This window comes from Mauremys mutica, chromosome 12 (assembly GCF_020497125.1).
Source record: "Mauremys mutica isolate MM-2020 ecotype Southern chromosome 12, ASM2049712v1, whole genome shotgun sequence".
Classification (NCBI taxonomy): domain Eukaryota; kingdom Metazoa; phylum Chordata; order Testudines; family Geoemydidae; genus Mauremys; species Mauremys mutica.
In genome coordinates this window covers 41,759,378-41,774,688 of record NC_059083.1, presented here as the reverse complement: position 1 = coordinate 41,774,688, position 15,311 = coordinate 41,759,378, and the positions used below count along the sequence as shown (strand labels likewise).

General features: G+C 50.4%; 2 protein-coding genes across 4 annotated transcripts in view; one reads left to right on the top strand and one right to left on the bottom strand.

The window, feature by feature from the left end:
- The window catches only part of LOC123345053 (zinc finger protein 883-like), a 902,586-nt gene that overhangs the window by 285,053 nt on the left and 602,222 nt on the right, over window positions 1–15,311 (top strand). The window lies entirely within an intron of this gene.
- Window positions 53–9,583, bottom strand: LOC123345050 (zinc finger protein 436-like). Of its 3 annotated transcripts, none has more exons than XM_044981648.1 (8): window positions 9,172–9,583; window positions 6,350–6,436; window positions 4,688–4,921; window positions 4,049–4,071; window positions 3,234–3,349; window positions 2,896–2,928; window positions 2,032–2,145; window positions 53–950 (listed from the first exon to the last, which is right to left on the bottom strand). In XM_044981648.1, exons 1-8 carry the CDS (start codon window positions 9,391–9,393, stop codon window positions 130–132), a joined length of 1,650 nt encoding a protein of 549 aa, XP_044837583.1. In that variant the 5' UTR covers window positions 9,394–9,583; the 3' UTR covers window positions 53–129. The 3 variants fall into 3 exon arrangements, with proteins under 3 accessions (XP_044837583.1, XP_044837585.1, XP_044837586.1); XM_044981650.1 differs by having other exon boundaries at window positions 3,234–3,346; XM_044981651.1 differs by lacking the exon at window positions 6,350–6,436 and having other exon boundaries at window positions 4,688–4,915.

The window sequence follows — 15,311 nt, the reverse complement described above, 5'->3', positions numbered from 1 at the left end:
CACAGGACTCTTTGCTGCTTTTACAGATCCAGAATAACACAGCTACCCCTCTGATACTTGCCTCCTATTCTGGCCTCCACCATCTAGCCACCTACTGTCCCATCCAGATCCACCCTCAAATGAAGCAAATTATAGTTTGTTGCAGGTGGGCACAGACCCATTGCTCCACAGTGAGAGCTCCCATCTTCCGTGGACTTTTTGATGGGAAATTAGAGCAACCTTCGCCTTGTAGCTTTTCCCACAATCGGGGCATGTATAGGGTCTCTCTCCCGTGTGTGTTCTCTGATGAACAACCAGGTGTGAGCTCTGAATGAAACTTTCCCCACAATCAGCACACTTATAAGGTTTTACTCCGGTGTGGATTCTCTGATGAACAGTGCGGTTTGATTTTGAACTGAAGCTTTTCCCACAGTCGGGGCATTTATAGGGTCTCTCTCCCAAGTGGATTCTCTGATGTGAAATAAGGTTTGAGCACCGAGTGAATCTGTCCCCACACTCACAGCAGGGATAAGGTTTCTGACCCAAGTGCGTTGTCTGGTGTGAAATGAGGTGTGACCTCCGAGTGAAGGTTTTCCCACAGTCACTGCACATAAATGGTTTCTCTCCTGTGTGCAGTTTCAGATGTCTAGTAAGGTTTGATTTGTGATTAAACTTTTTCCTGCACTCAACACATTCATGCTGTTTCTTTTTAGTGCCAATTTTCAGTTGGATCACCGTTTCATTGAGATCCTCCAAGCCTTCCCCTCGGTGAGTGGATTTACCCTGCAACTTCTCTTGATGGTTTTCCTGCTGCCTTTCTGATCTGCATCGACTCTCATGGGCTTCTTCCAGATCAGGACTCTGGGAAACATTTGCTTTGGATATTCCTGCTACTGTCCCATGAGGTTCCACTTGCTTGGGACCTTCCTGCTGTGGATTCTCCTCCTCGTTCCCACTCACCATCCCATCACCTGCTGGGACAGAGAAAGAATCCGGACAGGAGTCAGCCTGTGCCAGGGACAGGGAACCTCAGAAAGGGGAACAGGAAAGGGGGGAACAAACCCAAATATCTGATGGGGAAATTGAAAAAACAGGAGCTGAATTCCACCCCATCCCCACCTTTCCCAGAAGTCAGAAAGAGGAGGGCACCAGTTATGCTTCCACATTCCATGAGAACACTCAGTGGAGAGGGATGTACTGCCAGGTTTCAGTCATGATGGGTGGGAAGCCATGAATGATATCTACCAGGAAGATATGTCACCAATCTTCATCTGTAGGGCCCTACCAAATGCACTGTCTATTTTGGTCAATTTCATGGTCAGAGGATTTTAAAAATGGTAAATTTCATGATTTCAGCTATTTAAATCTGAAAATTCACAGTATTGTAATTGTAGGGGTCCTGATCCAAAAACAGGGTGACCAGATGTCCCAATTTTATAGGGACAATCTTGATTTTTGGAGCTTTTTCTTTACACTTGCTATCTGGTCACCTGACCCAAAAATGAGTTGTTGGGGGGGAGGGGAAGAGGGGTGTCACAAGGTTGTTGTAGGGGAGGGGTTGCAGTACTACTACTCCTACTTCTGTGCTGGTGCTGGTGGTGGTGCTGCCATGGCTGCTGGCCGAGAGCCCAGCTCTGAAGGCAGAGCCGCTGTCAGCAGCAGCACAGAAGTAAAGGTAGCATAGTATGGTATTCCGCCCAACTCTGACATCAGCACAGAAGTAAGGGCGGCAATACCGTGTCCCCCTAAAATAACCTTGTGACCTCCTGAAATTCTCTTTTGGATCAGGACACCCAATTTGAGAAACACTGGTCTCCCCCCTGTGAAATCTGTGTAGTATAGGGTAAAAGCACACAAAAGACCAGATGTTCACAGGAGGAAACCAGATTTCATGGTCCGAGATGTGTTTTTCATGGCTGTGAATTTGTTAGGGCTCTCTTCATCTGGGTGAGGTGAGGCAGAACTGGATGAGCGTGCTGGGCCTTTGTGGGAATCCCAGCTGTTTACAGCAATGACAGATGGTTTCTCCAGTCTGTATGACTCATTCCTCACCTGTGCGGGTGTTTCTCAGGATCTCTCTTTCCTTGGAGCACTGGAGATCTGGCACCCAGGGTTCTTTGCCCCATTCCACCTGAGCAATCATGTCAGGTTTTGGCATTAGAAAACCTGTTCCAGGGAAAGAAAACATGTGAAGTCTAGGGTTTTACAGAGTTGTTTCCAGATATGCTGGCTGGGTGGGCACACTTGTATAAACCAAACAGATGGGCAAATGTTCCTGGAAATCTTTTTGGGGAAGTCAGATGTTTCCTAGAAGATGTGCCGTGCTCCAGCAGAAGATCCAGGGCTCTCCACACACTGGGTAATTTTATAACTCTGGCAGAGCACAGCTGTGCAACCTCTTCCCTCTTTCTAACAGTGCTGAAGACAGAGCTCTTGCAGGCAGAGAGCTACTCCTGGGAAGGGAGGGAGACATGAAGTCTCGTTTTATGTGAGTGTGAGCCCATGTTTACTAACACAGAGGGTATCTACCACCCAGCCTCTCTCTCAGAAGCAATGGGGATGGATTATTCTCTGCATTGTGTCTCTGAATCTCCTCTCCCATGGGAGAGGAGATTCACATGGGTTCTGGGGGCTATGGGGCAAGAATGTCAGAAAATGCCTCCCACTCAGAGTTTGCACCCAGGGAGGAACGTTCCCAATTCTCTAATATTTGAGAATGTTTTGCTTGTTTGGTTTGACGTGTGAAACGTTGACATTAACGGGCGTCCCAAGTATAGGTTATTAAAGCGGGAAGGTTTGAGATAGAGGGGCAAGGGGCCTGCTCAACCCCACCAGCCGTGCCCACAGAAACGGCCTCCCCTCAGGCTTCCAATAATGTCCCTGATGTCATAATCTCTGATGTCAGCCCCCACATACCTATGTTGCTGTCCATCTCCAGTCGCAGAGTCTCTAGGGGAAGGAGAACATGAGAGAGGTGAGAATTCAGACCCCGGCATTCATGGGGATGTTCCAGTTGGACATTAATGTAACTGCACTTTTAATTATGAACTAGCAAGGCAGCCCAAGGCCAGCAATGCAGCCGCTGCAGACATGGCAAGTCCCAGAGGGCTATTGCCATGGCAAAGGGCAGTTCACCCAAGCTGGGGAACACAAGATGGCGCCCGGGGTCAGTGACGTCACGAGAGCTGCCGACTCCTCTCCAGGGCGACCGTTACTCTAACCAGAGGAGATGCCACCATGAGACTCCCATTTACCTTTGAATCCCTGCAGCAGCTCCAGCAGGGTGGCACTTCTCTGAGATAAATCCCCAAGTCTCTTCTCCAGCTCCACAAACCCAGACTCTGGCTTCTGCAGTGTCCTGTCCTCCCTGCTGGAGAAAGGCAGAGGGGTGACAAAGGGGCCTGGTCCACAACCCGAGCCTGGCAGCCCCTGAACTCCGGGATTATAAGCCTTGTAGACTGAGATGGTGTCACCTGCCTTGAGCCCTGTGCCTTTAGTGGGCCCAGAACAAAATGGGATGTGGGGAGGCACCGAGGCAAGGAACGATGGCAGTTTTGGGAGCTTTCCTTGAACTTGGTCCTTTCACACAAAGCCCCTAATACTTAAGCTAAAGGAGAAACCCCACTGGCTGTCAGACAGTAGCTGGCTTCTCTCCTTACAGAGGCAGCCGCCAGGGTGAGCCATCCATTTAGCATGCAGGCCCACCCAAATCTGAGCAGGGGTGTAGCGCTGCCACAGCGGCCCGGAGAGTCACTTGGGCACCTGAAATCCAGGCTCACCCTTCAGAAAGCTACGCTCTGGCAGCTCTGCCTTGCCGTTTTCTGAGCCGCCCCATGCGCAGCCCAGCTCGGCAGGTAAAGCCCTGTGTCTGGGGGCACCAGGGCTAGAAAGAGGGCATGGTGTTGGGGGAGAAGCCGAGCTAGCACTGTCTGTCATTGTCCATCCACCCGCAGCCACTAGGGGGAGACACCAAGCCAGTGTGTCACACTCTGTGGGCCGGGGGCAGCTGTGTATTTAGCGTGGTTTCCAAGCCTAACTGACCATGAGGGAGATGGAGCCCAGAACTCACCTGTTCTCAGAGCTGCCCACACCCTAGGGAGAGAGAGAGAGAGAGAGAGAGAAAGAAGAGGAGTTAGAGGACGTGTCCCAGGCTGGGGGAGGCCTCCGCTCCTGCAGACAAGTCACTATCGGCGTCTCAGATATTTGGGGAATTTCAGACACTCAGAGAGCAGTGAACATCCCCTCCAGGTGGGATATTTACTCTCAGCAGCCTCCAGGGAACCCCTGCTGAGAGGCCCTCACTGGCAACCCAGGCACTTCACAAGAAGAAAACATTTGTGACATTCAGCGTGAACTTCGCTTGGTGCTAAGAGCCAACACAAGCCCCTCTTTCCCACTCAACCCAGGGACTGATCTGGGCCGGCCCTCTACACTGGGAGGAATTTCACTCTGAAAGAGTAAGGTCACATAGACATTTACAGGGCGGGAGAGATGGTCTTGGGGTTACAGTGCCCAGGAGCCCTGGATCCCATTCCTGGCTCTGACAAAGATTCACTGTGTGGCTTTGGGCAAGTCCCTGCCTCTCTCAGCATCTGTTCCCCCCTGTGTAAAATGGGGATATGATCCCAACCCGACCTGTTTTGGGATCTAGGGCTGAGATGCTGCCATAGAATTGCTGTGCATTGTCATTGCAATAGCACAATCTCACCTGTATGGACTGGCTCAGTGGCTCCTGCCCGTTCTCTCCTCCCCTCTGATTGAGCAGTTCACTTAGCAGAGAAATCTCCTGGGACAGCTCAGAGATGCTCTTGTCCCTTCTCTTGACAATGGCTCTGTCCAGCTTTTCTAGCTGGGACAGCAGCACCTGCTCCTGCTTCTCCAGAAACCCACGTAGATCCTTCCATTCGCAGAGGATCCTCTGTTTCTCAGCTTCCGTCTGTTTCTGCAATTGCAGGGAAAGGGCAGCATGGTAACCAGGGGAATATCATACATTTGTCTCCCAGCAAGATGGGGGAGATATTGGCCAGAGCCAGGATCCCTTGTGATGCATGATGGGAAGTTCACTTAGAACAGGAAGGATGGATGGCTCAGGGCAGGGGAGAGCCGCATGTTGCTAATGACAATGGGGTGAACTTTTCTCTCCACAACCTCATCAACTTCCATTGAGACAAAATCTCCATCCAGTCAACCCACGTTTTATCTCCTTTCAGTGCTCTCCCTTTAAGATTTTAAGGTCAGGAGAGACCATTAGATCATCTAGACCAGTGGTTCTCAACCCGCAGCCCGTGGGCTGCTTAAGGCCCCATCAGCACACAGCTGCGACCAGTCACGCCGGGTTTACAATGGTGCTGGGCCCATACTCAGAAGGGGCCCCCGCCCCCGGACTGTAGCCCCACCCCATGGTCTGCCCACACTTTGATCTGAGGCCCCGCCCCCGCTCAGCCTCTTCCCCCCTGAGGCCCAGCCCATCACTCGCTCCTCTCCACCACCTCCCATCCTCGCCCCCTGCTCCCTCCTCTCTGCCCCCCCATGTGAGCAGTGGGCAGGGCCTTGGGGGGGAAGAGGCCAAGAAAGGGCAGGGCCATGGGCAGAGCGCAAATGGAATGGGTTGCAGGGCCACAGTCCGGGCACCAGGGCCCACAAAAGATTAATCCAGCCCTGGCCTCAGGGACATATAGGTAGTGTGTATATATATATTATGGATGTGGCCCACATAACACACAGAGAGCGGCATGTGCAGCCCACAATGGTAAATAGATTGAGAACCACTGATCTAGCTGATCTCCGGTATATCGCACACTGTCCAATTTCAAACCAGTGACTCCTGTATTGAACGCAACCACCGGTATCTGACTAAAGCAGGTCTTCCAGAAAGGCATCCACTCTGGATTGGAAGGAATCAAAAGATGGAGAATCCACCACTTCCCTTGGTAGTTTGTCCTACTGGTTAATTACTCTCACAGTTTTATAAAAGTGTCTTATTTCTAATTTGAATTTGTCTGGCTTCAGCTTCCAGCCACGGGGTCTTGTTATGCTTTTCTCTGACAGATGAAAGAGCCCTTCAGGACCCAGTATTTTCTTCCTATGGAGGCACTGAGCCACCTTTTACAGGAACCCTGGTTCCTGTAATATCTGAACAGCTTGAGCAGGGGACTTTCTGCCAAGACACAGACAGACGCTTTCCTGCATGGCAGCCACTCACACTCCGAGGGCATCACCTTACCCAACACCTGCCCAATCCTGCCCTTCTCCCTGGGCTCCAATGGGGATGGTTCCCTGACTGGGCTGGCAGGACAAGCCCTGTGTTGCCATGTCACTCAGGGTACTCTGATACCAGGCAAGCCTTGGGGAAGGGGTTCTGGGCACCTACCAGCAGCTTCTCACTTTGCATCTCCTCATCAGCTTTGGTTTCTTCTCTCTCTTTTATCAGACAGGCCAGCCACTCTTTTGACATATCCTGGAAGAAGCGTGGGTGGGAGCCAGGTGTAAGAGGGTTTGATTTTACAGACAGTGTCACAGCTGCCAGATTTCAGGGACCCCTCTGCCCCGCAGTATCCCTGGCACACACTCACACAGATCCTAGGGCAGGAGTTTGCCCTTAGCTTGCTTTCTTTAAAGCACTGATACTCAGACTGAGGCTCAAGCGGCTCTTCAGTGTGTCTCCTGCGGCTCTTTGCAGCATATGATAGTAAAATACTGTGTGATTTCACTATTAACCAATCAGGATGCTTTGATTATGTTATTAACCAATTATATTATTAACTTGCACTAAGTTATTAACTTATTTGCTTTGAGAATTATATATATATCCTTGAATCGCAGGATGATTGTCATATAATTGCGGCTGAGTTGCGGACAAGACATGGAAAATCGCAGAAAAGTAATAATGGACCTTTATTAATTGCAGTAATTTGGAAAAGCCGGCTGACAGCAGAAGCCTCAGCCACCCATAGCTAATAGCGAGAGTCCTGGCTGCCTGGGACTGACAGCTGGAGTCAGGGGCAGCTCTAGCAATTTCGTTGCCCCAAGCACGGCGGCACGCCACGGGGGACGCTCTGGCGGTCGCCAGTCCCGCGACTCCAGTGGACCTCCTGCAGACGTGCCTGCGGGAGGTCCACCGGAGCTGCCTGCTGCCCTCCCGGCGACCGGCAGAGCGCCCCCCGCGGCATAGCGCCCCAAGCACGCGCTTGGCGTGCTGGGGCCTGGAGCCGGCCCTGGCTGGAGCCCTGCCATGTGTGGGGATGACAGCCGGAGCCCCGGCCACCCAGAGCTGTCAGTGAGGCTGACTGTTAAAAGGTAACATACATACACATGAATTCAGCATTAAAATTGCAGTGGAAGTCTAATATTGTGGGATCCACAATTTCCATAAAATCGTAAATTAAATAGGGATATATATAATATTTCCCCTGTCATGCTGTTTAAATATGACTATATAGTACTCTAGTAAATGAAACAATGAATTCACACAACTGTGGCTCTTTTGGCTAATAGTGATCCCTAATTTGGCTCCTAAACCATTGACTATCACTGCTTTAAAGCTACAGCAGCTGGGAGAGGGGATGGCAATCAGGGGGCTGGATTGTCCATACAGAAACAGAGAGAACTGGAAGTAGCAATGATACAGCACAAAAGCACAGCTCCAAAACCTGCCAATCCTCCCCTCCTCAACACCCATCCCCGCCAGGTTCCAAAATCCTTCCCAACCTCCTGACATGCCCCCAAGCGCAGCTCCAAATATTGCCACACACTCCAAATATTCTCCAGAGACCGTGGGTGCACACCATCAATGCATCTCACATCCTCATCACCCTGAAGCCAAATACCCCGCAACCAAAATCCCAGCTCTTAAAACCCCCACATGTTCAATCCCCCCCCACACCTGTACTCACATCCTGGCTCCAAGCAAACACCCCCACATAAAATGACCCACCGTGAATATCCGCTTACTTTCAGAGGTGGGAGGGGAGGGGCTGAGACTTAGCAATATGCTCTGCAGTCGGGCTATAGCTCCCCGCCTGCATCTTCCAACCCCAGGCCCAGCCTCTCCCTGGTTCAGTCACACCCACCCTGCAGCAAGGGCTGTTCTTTCTAGTTTGTGACCTGCGCCCATCGTGTCTCCCCTTAGTGTCTTGGGTCATCCCCCATTCTGGGCCCTACAGGGGGAACTCAGGGTGCCTGGGGCATACCACGGAGATGGGTTCCTGATCCCCTTGGCAGGACGGTGTCAGCACTTTCCTGGGTCTACCTCATGTCCCACCTCTGCTCGCTCCTCTCCCCCACCCCATGCACTGAGCTGCCTGATGATTCCCGAATGGCCAGCTCTTCTGATGTATTCGAGTCTCATGATATATTGTGATTTTTCCCCTAAGGCCCAGAACCTTGTGAGTACACCAAACTCTTAGCTTTCACTTTCTACAAAAATTAAGTTTCTTATCTTTATGGTTGCAATTAAAAAGCATCAACGTGGTGAACCCTCAAGGCTCAAAAGCCAGAAAGAAAATTTAAAAAAAGGTGACCACACGTTCTGTTTTGGCCAGGACAGTGCCCTTTTTTAAGCCGTGTCCCGCCCATCACAACTTCTTTGGCAAAAGTGGGCATTTGTCCCCTTTGCTCTCGCCTGCTTGATCAGATGGCAAGGGACAAATGCTCACTTTGTCAAAAAAAGTGGGATGTAGCAGAACGTGTGGTGGGGAGGCAGGGCTCAGGCAGGGGGCAGGCGGGGGTTGGGGCGAGCAGCGAAGCCAGCCTCGCGTGGGGTGGGGGGGGGAGGGCTCAGGCAGGTAGCTGGAGCCAGTCCCACGTGGGGCAAGGATGGCTCAGGCAAGTGGCTGGAGCCAGCCCTGTGCCATCTCCCATTTCCCCTTTGGGAAATATGGTCACCCTAAAATAAAGAGATCTCCACGTGTTATTTTTAAAAAAAAAATCTCACGATTCTTAAATCAATCTCTTGATTCTCGAATGCTTCAGTGGGCAATAGCATCACCTCCTCCATGCTCCACAGTGCATCCTGGAGGGAACTTTGAAGGAGGAGCCAGGGCTCCACAGGAAGGAAGCACGCGCCAGGCAGCAGTCAGTCTGTGTGCACATGGCTAGCATGCCAGCTACAGTTGCAGCACTTCTGTCAATACTCCTCTGCCAAAGCGCTAGCTCGGTTTTACAAGCCTGGAGTCCAGCTCACGTAATTATTACCCAGTATGTGGCACATGACACGTGCAGGACGGGCTTCTGGCATCTAGGGCAGCAAGGGCTCCACTCCGGCTCCTCCCGGGGGTCTGGGTTGCAGGCCCGCGGGCAGATGTTGTGCTCGCAGCTGGCATCTATGAAATATTCCATGCACACGGGGCAGGAGGCGAGCGGATCTTCCAGGCTCGGCGCTGGGCTCCCGTTACCGGCCATGGCCGCTCCGCACATACAAAGGGCTCTAATCTCGGCTTGGCTTGGGGGAAGCGAGGTTGTGGTGGGAAATGGAGAGGCGTCTGCTCGCGCGGGATTGGCTCATGCCCTGGGGGCCCCCGCCAGGGGCTTTGTGACACTGGGAGCATCGAGACAAAATTCAGCCAGGAGGGAGAGAAAACACCCGGATCCCAGGCAGCCAGGTCCGCAGAGCCGTTGGGGGAGGGGAGAGAGCCAGGCTGGGGGCACTGGAAGGGGAGCCCGGACGCCTGGGTTCTAAGCCCAGGGCCTGGGAGGGTTCGGGTCCAACCCGGGAAAGCCCCAGGGGGCGGTTGCAGCCCGGGTTGATATGGAGGGACGCACAGGAAGGGCTGGTGGGGAGGGGGGGGGGAGAGAGGAAAGAAGAGAGGGATCAGAGACTGGGCATCGTCCCCTTGCTGGGAGCTGCTCATCAGCAGGGCTCGTAGAAGAAGCTGCCGCCTCCCTTGGGATCCGGGGCTGAGCCGCTGCTGCTCCCCTCCCAGCTGTGTCTGTGCTGGGGAGGGACCTGCACTAACCCCCCTCTGCCCCCAGCCCGGGGGGACTTTCTGCGGGGGCTGGACCCAGCCCCTGGGGCAGCCCCGGGCTCTTCCGCCACCAGCCCCTGAGCCGGAGCCTGCAGGTGAGGGGCGAGACCCGGGGGAAGGGCTGGGGCCGGGCAGGAAAGTGACTCTGCACCAAGGGCCCCTGGGAATCTGATCCCTTGTTTAATGCTCTTGCAGGAGGGATTGGAGCTGCCTTAACAGCAAGGATCTGTCCCAGGGGCAAAGCTGGGGGAGGGGGTGACTTCAGTTGGGAAAATTGAGGAGGAGGACGAGGGACTTAAGGGGCACTATCAGCAGACCCCCCCCAAAGGGAGTGTCCCCTTTTTGTCTCACGGAGGGTAGAGTTGTCAGGAAGGTTAAGGGTGAAAAATATGACAGAGAGGTAGAGAGACAGTGTGAAATGTCAGTTTAACCATCTCTGTGATTAGGTGAACAACAGGGGAGAGGTGACGGGGTGACACACAGGAGGGGGAAGACTGTGTGTGCGGTAGTGATGGAGGGGATGGGGTGGGAGGGGGCAGGGCCGGTGCAAGGATGTTTCACGCCCTAGGCGAAACTTCCACCTTGCACCTGCCCTGAGGTCCCCCCCGCCCTGAGGCGCCCCCCTTGTGGCAGCACCCCACACCAGCTCACCCCTGCCCCGCCTCCTCCCTGAGCACGCCGTGGCCGCTTCACTCCTCCCGCCTCCCAGGCTTGCGGCGCCTAAGCTGATTGGCGCGGCAAGCCTGGGAGGCGGGAAAAGTGAAGCAGCTCACCCCTGCCCCACCTCCTCCCCGAGCTCGCTGTGGCTGCTTCACTTCTTCCGCCTCCCAGGCTTGCGGCGCCTAAGCTGATTGGCGCGGCAAGCCTGGGAGGTGGGAGAAGTGAAGCAGCTCACCCCTGCCCCACCTCCTCCCCGAGCACGCCATTGCTGCTTCACTTCTTCCGCCTCCCAGGCTTGCGGCGCCAATCAGCTTAGGCGCCGCAAGCCTGGGAGGCGGGAGGAGTGAAGCAGCGACAGCGTGCTCGGGGAGGAGGCGGGGCAGGGATGAGCTGGGGCAGGGAGTTCCCCTGCATGCCACTCCCCCCCTTACTTGCTGCAGGTGGCCCTCCCCGCGCCCCCTGCCCCAGCTCCTCAGCCTAAATGCCAGCGGCGACTGGGGCGGCCGAAGATCCGGCTGCCATGGTCACTGCCGAAGAAAATGGCGCCCCCCAAATGACAGTGCCCAGGCGGTCGCCTAAATGGTTGCACCGGCCCTGGGAGGGGGGTTAAATGTGCAGCGGCTGTCAAAAAAGCAACCAGAATGTTGGGAATCATTAGGAAAGGGATCTCACAAAACTGGGTGAGTGGGCAGATGGCAGATGAAATTCAGTGTTGATAAATGTAAAGTAATACACATTGGAAAACATAATCCCAGCTATACATACAAAATGATGGGGTCAAAATTAGCTGTTACCACTCGAGAGAGAGATCTTGGAGTTATTGTGGATAGTTCTCTGAAAACATCCACTCAATGTGCATCTGCAGTCAAAAAAGCAAACAGAATGTTGGGAATCATTAAGAAAGGGATAGATAAGAAGACAGAAAATATATTGCCTTTATATAAATCCATGGTATGCCCACATCTTGAATACTGTGTGCAGATGTGGTCACCCCATCTCAAAAAAGATATATTGGAATTGGAAAAGGTTCAGAAAAGAGCAACAAAAATGATTAGGGGTATGGAACAGCTTCCATACAGGGAGAGGCTAATGAGACTGGGACTTTTCAGCTTGGAAAAGAGACGACTTAGGGAGGATAGGATTGAGGTCTATAAAATCATGACCGGTGTGGAGAAAGTAAATAAGGAAGTGTTCTTTACTCCTTCTCATAACACAAGAACTAGGGGCACCAAATAAAATTAATAGGCAGCAGGTTTAAAACAAACAAAAGGAAGTATTTCTTCACACAATGCACAGTCAACCTGTGCAACTCTTTGCCAGAGGATGTTGTGAAGGACAAGACTATAACAGGGTTAAAAAAAAAACTAGATAAGGTAATGGAGGATTGATCCCATCAATGGCTATTAACCAGGATGGACAAGGATGGTGTCCCTAGCCTCTGTTTGCCAGAAGCTGGGAATGGGCGACAGGGGATGGATCACTTAACTTATCTGTTCTGTTCATTCCCTCTGGGGCACCTGGCATTGACTATGGTTGGAAGACAGGATACTGGGCTAGATGGACCTTTGGTCTGACTTAGTATGGCCGTTCTTATTCTTCATTTACAAATATAACTCCATTGCCAACCTCTCTAAGAGAAGCTGTGGGCTTCCCTCAAATTTTGCTTTGATAGATAAACCTCCCTGGTTGTGAAGTTCCAGCAGGGAAGTGTTTGCTCTGTCATACACATCAGGAGTAAAAGGACTTGGACTATGTTACTTTCATCCTACCTTGTAAAAATGTTACCCACTCATCCCCACTGAAATGATCACAGATCCCTCGGGAGGATGGGGGCCTTCAGTGGTTATTCCTTATCAAGGGCACATCAGAGTAGGAGGATCCTGTTCAGCTGTTAAAGGAATATTTCTGCTGCCAGATAGTCTGTATTTAAAAAAAAAAAAATTTTATCACTCACTTCACTTCGTAATAGCTTCAAAAATCATGTTTGACTGGGGAGAAAGAGCCTATCAAATTTCAACAGAGAGTCCTGTGGCACCTTTAAGGGCTGGTCCACACTAAGAAGCGGGGTCGAACTAGGGTACGCAAATTCAGCTCCGTGAATAGCGTAGCTGAATTCGAAGTACCCTAGTTCGAACTACTCACTCCGTCCAGACGCCGCGGAATCGAAGTCCGCGACTCCAAGGTCGACTCTGCCACCGCCGTTTGCAGTGGTGGAGTACCGGAGTCGACCGCGGCGCTTCCGGAGTTCGAACTATCGCGTCCAGATTAGACGCGATAGTTCGAACTCCGAGAAGTCGAACTCACCGCGTCGACCCGGCTGGTAAGTGTAGACTAGCCCTAAGACTAACAGATGTATTGGAGGATTAGCTTTCGTGGGTGAATACCCACTTCGTCAGTCTGTTGCTTTTTACAGATCCAGACTAACATGGCTACCCCTCTGATACATATCAAATTTCAGACTCCCATGCTTCAGAAAAGTCTGTTTCTCTCTAAATAATATTTCTGTTGGACACACCCATGCTTTAATAACTGCCTGGAAAATAGCAATGTCTCACTGGAGAGAACAGACCTGTCAGATTTTATCCCCCAAAATGGAAATTTCAGACCATAATGTGCATACGTTCCCTTTCTCGTCATTATTTTATTTATTAGCATCATCAACTAGTGGCAGAGGGATGTAATTAGAGCTTTATCAGGCACATAGTTGTGACCAAATCCTGCCTGACAGTTGCTGAACTATAATTCAGACAAGGCAATGAGATGGACATTAGGTTGGACGTTAGGAAAAACTTCCTGACTGTCAGGGTGGTTAAGCACTGGAATAAATTGCCTAGGGAAGTCGTGGAGTCTCCATCATTGGTGACTTTTTAAGAGCAGGTTATATAAACACCTGTCATGGATGGTCTATATAATACTTAGTCCTGCCACAAGTGCAGGGGACTGGACTAGATGACCTCTCAAGGTCCCTTCCGGTTCTATGATTCTATGTACCCACAAGTTTTAAAGGTTACCTAAGAAAACAATTAGGTTTGTGACTAATTTCCCCCACTTGTGTTCAATGAAAAAAGACCCGAAAGAGACTTTGGTTTTCTTCTTTTTTATTAAATATTGGAAGTACACAAGTATTCTAATATTTTCTAAAAGACTCTATGGACAACTGAAGAACTATTAGGTTTACAAAATGCAGGGAATATAGCAAAGGAAACATGATTTTATCCCATGATTTATTTTTTTTTAAGTATCAGTCATTGTAATTAAAGCTGTGTGAAACTGGAATTTCATGGAAAATTCAGTGATTTTTAAATTTGTTCCAAATCAGAAAGAAATGTCAAAATTTGGTATTTCCTGTGACTGGACACAATATTCCAGTTGAGGTCTAATCAGTGTGGAGTAGAGAAGAAGTAGTATTTCTTGTGTTTTGCTTTCAACACTCATGCTAATACATACCAGAATGATGTTTGCTTTTTTTGCAACAGTGTTACACCATTGACTCATATTTAGTTTGTGGTCCACTATGACCCCCAGATCCCTTTTCACGTACTCCTTCCTAGGCAGTCATTTCCCATTTTGAATGTGTGCAAGTGATTGTTCCTTAATAAGTGGAGTACTTTGCATTTGTCCTTATTGAATTTCATCCTATTTACTTCAGACCATTTCTCCAGTTTGTCCAGATCATTTTGAATTTTAATCCTACCCTCCAAAGAACGTGCAACCCCTCCCAGCTTGGCAAAAAAAACTTAATAAGTGTACCCTCTATGCCATTGTCTAAATCATTGATGAAGAGAACTGTACCCAGATACGATCCCTGTGGGACCCTACTTGATACGTCCTTCCAGCTTTACTGTGAACCACTGATAACTACTCTCTGGTGTTGGTTTTCCAATCAGTTATGCAGTCACCTTATAGTAACTTACGGGGAGGGAGAGCTGAGTGGTTTGAGCATTGGCCTGCTAAACCCAGGATTGTGAGTTCAATCCTTGAGGGGGCCACTTAGGGATCTGGAGCAAAATCAGTACTTGGTCCTGCTAGTGAAGGCAGGGGACTGGACTCAATGACCCTTCAGGGTCCCTTCCAGTTCTAGGCGATAGGTATATCTCCATTAATTTATTTAATTTTATTTATTTAGCTCCATCTAGGTTGTGTTGCCCTAGTTTGTTTATGAAAAGGCCATGCAAGACAGTATCAAAAGCTGTATTACAGTCAAGATATACCACATCTACTGCTTCCCTCCATCCACAAGACTTGTTACCCTGTCAAAGAAAGCTATCAGGTTGGTTCTTGATAAACCCATGCTGACTGTTACTTATCACATTATATTCTAGCTGTTTGCAAATTGATTGCTTAATCATTTGCTCCATTATCTTTCCGGGTACTGAAGTTAAGCTGACTGGTCTGTAATTCCCCGGGTTGTCCTAATTTCCCTTTTTATAGATTGGCACTATAATTGCCCTTTTCCAGTCCTCTGGAATCTCTCCCGTCTTCCGTATCTTTTCAGATATAATCACTAATGGCTCAGCTATCGCCTCAGTCAGCTGCTTGAGTATTCTAGGATGTATTTAATCAGGCCCTGGTGACTTGAAGACATCTAACCTGTCTAAGCAATTTTTAACTTGTTCTTTCTGTATTTTAGCCTCTGATCCTACTTCATTTCCACGGGCATTCACTATGTTAGGCATCCAATCGCTACTAACCTTTTTGGTGAAAACTAAA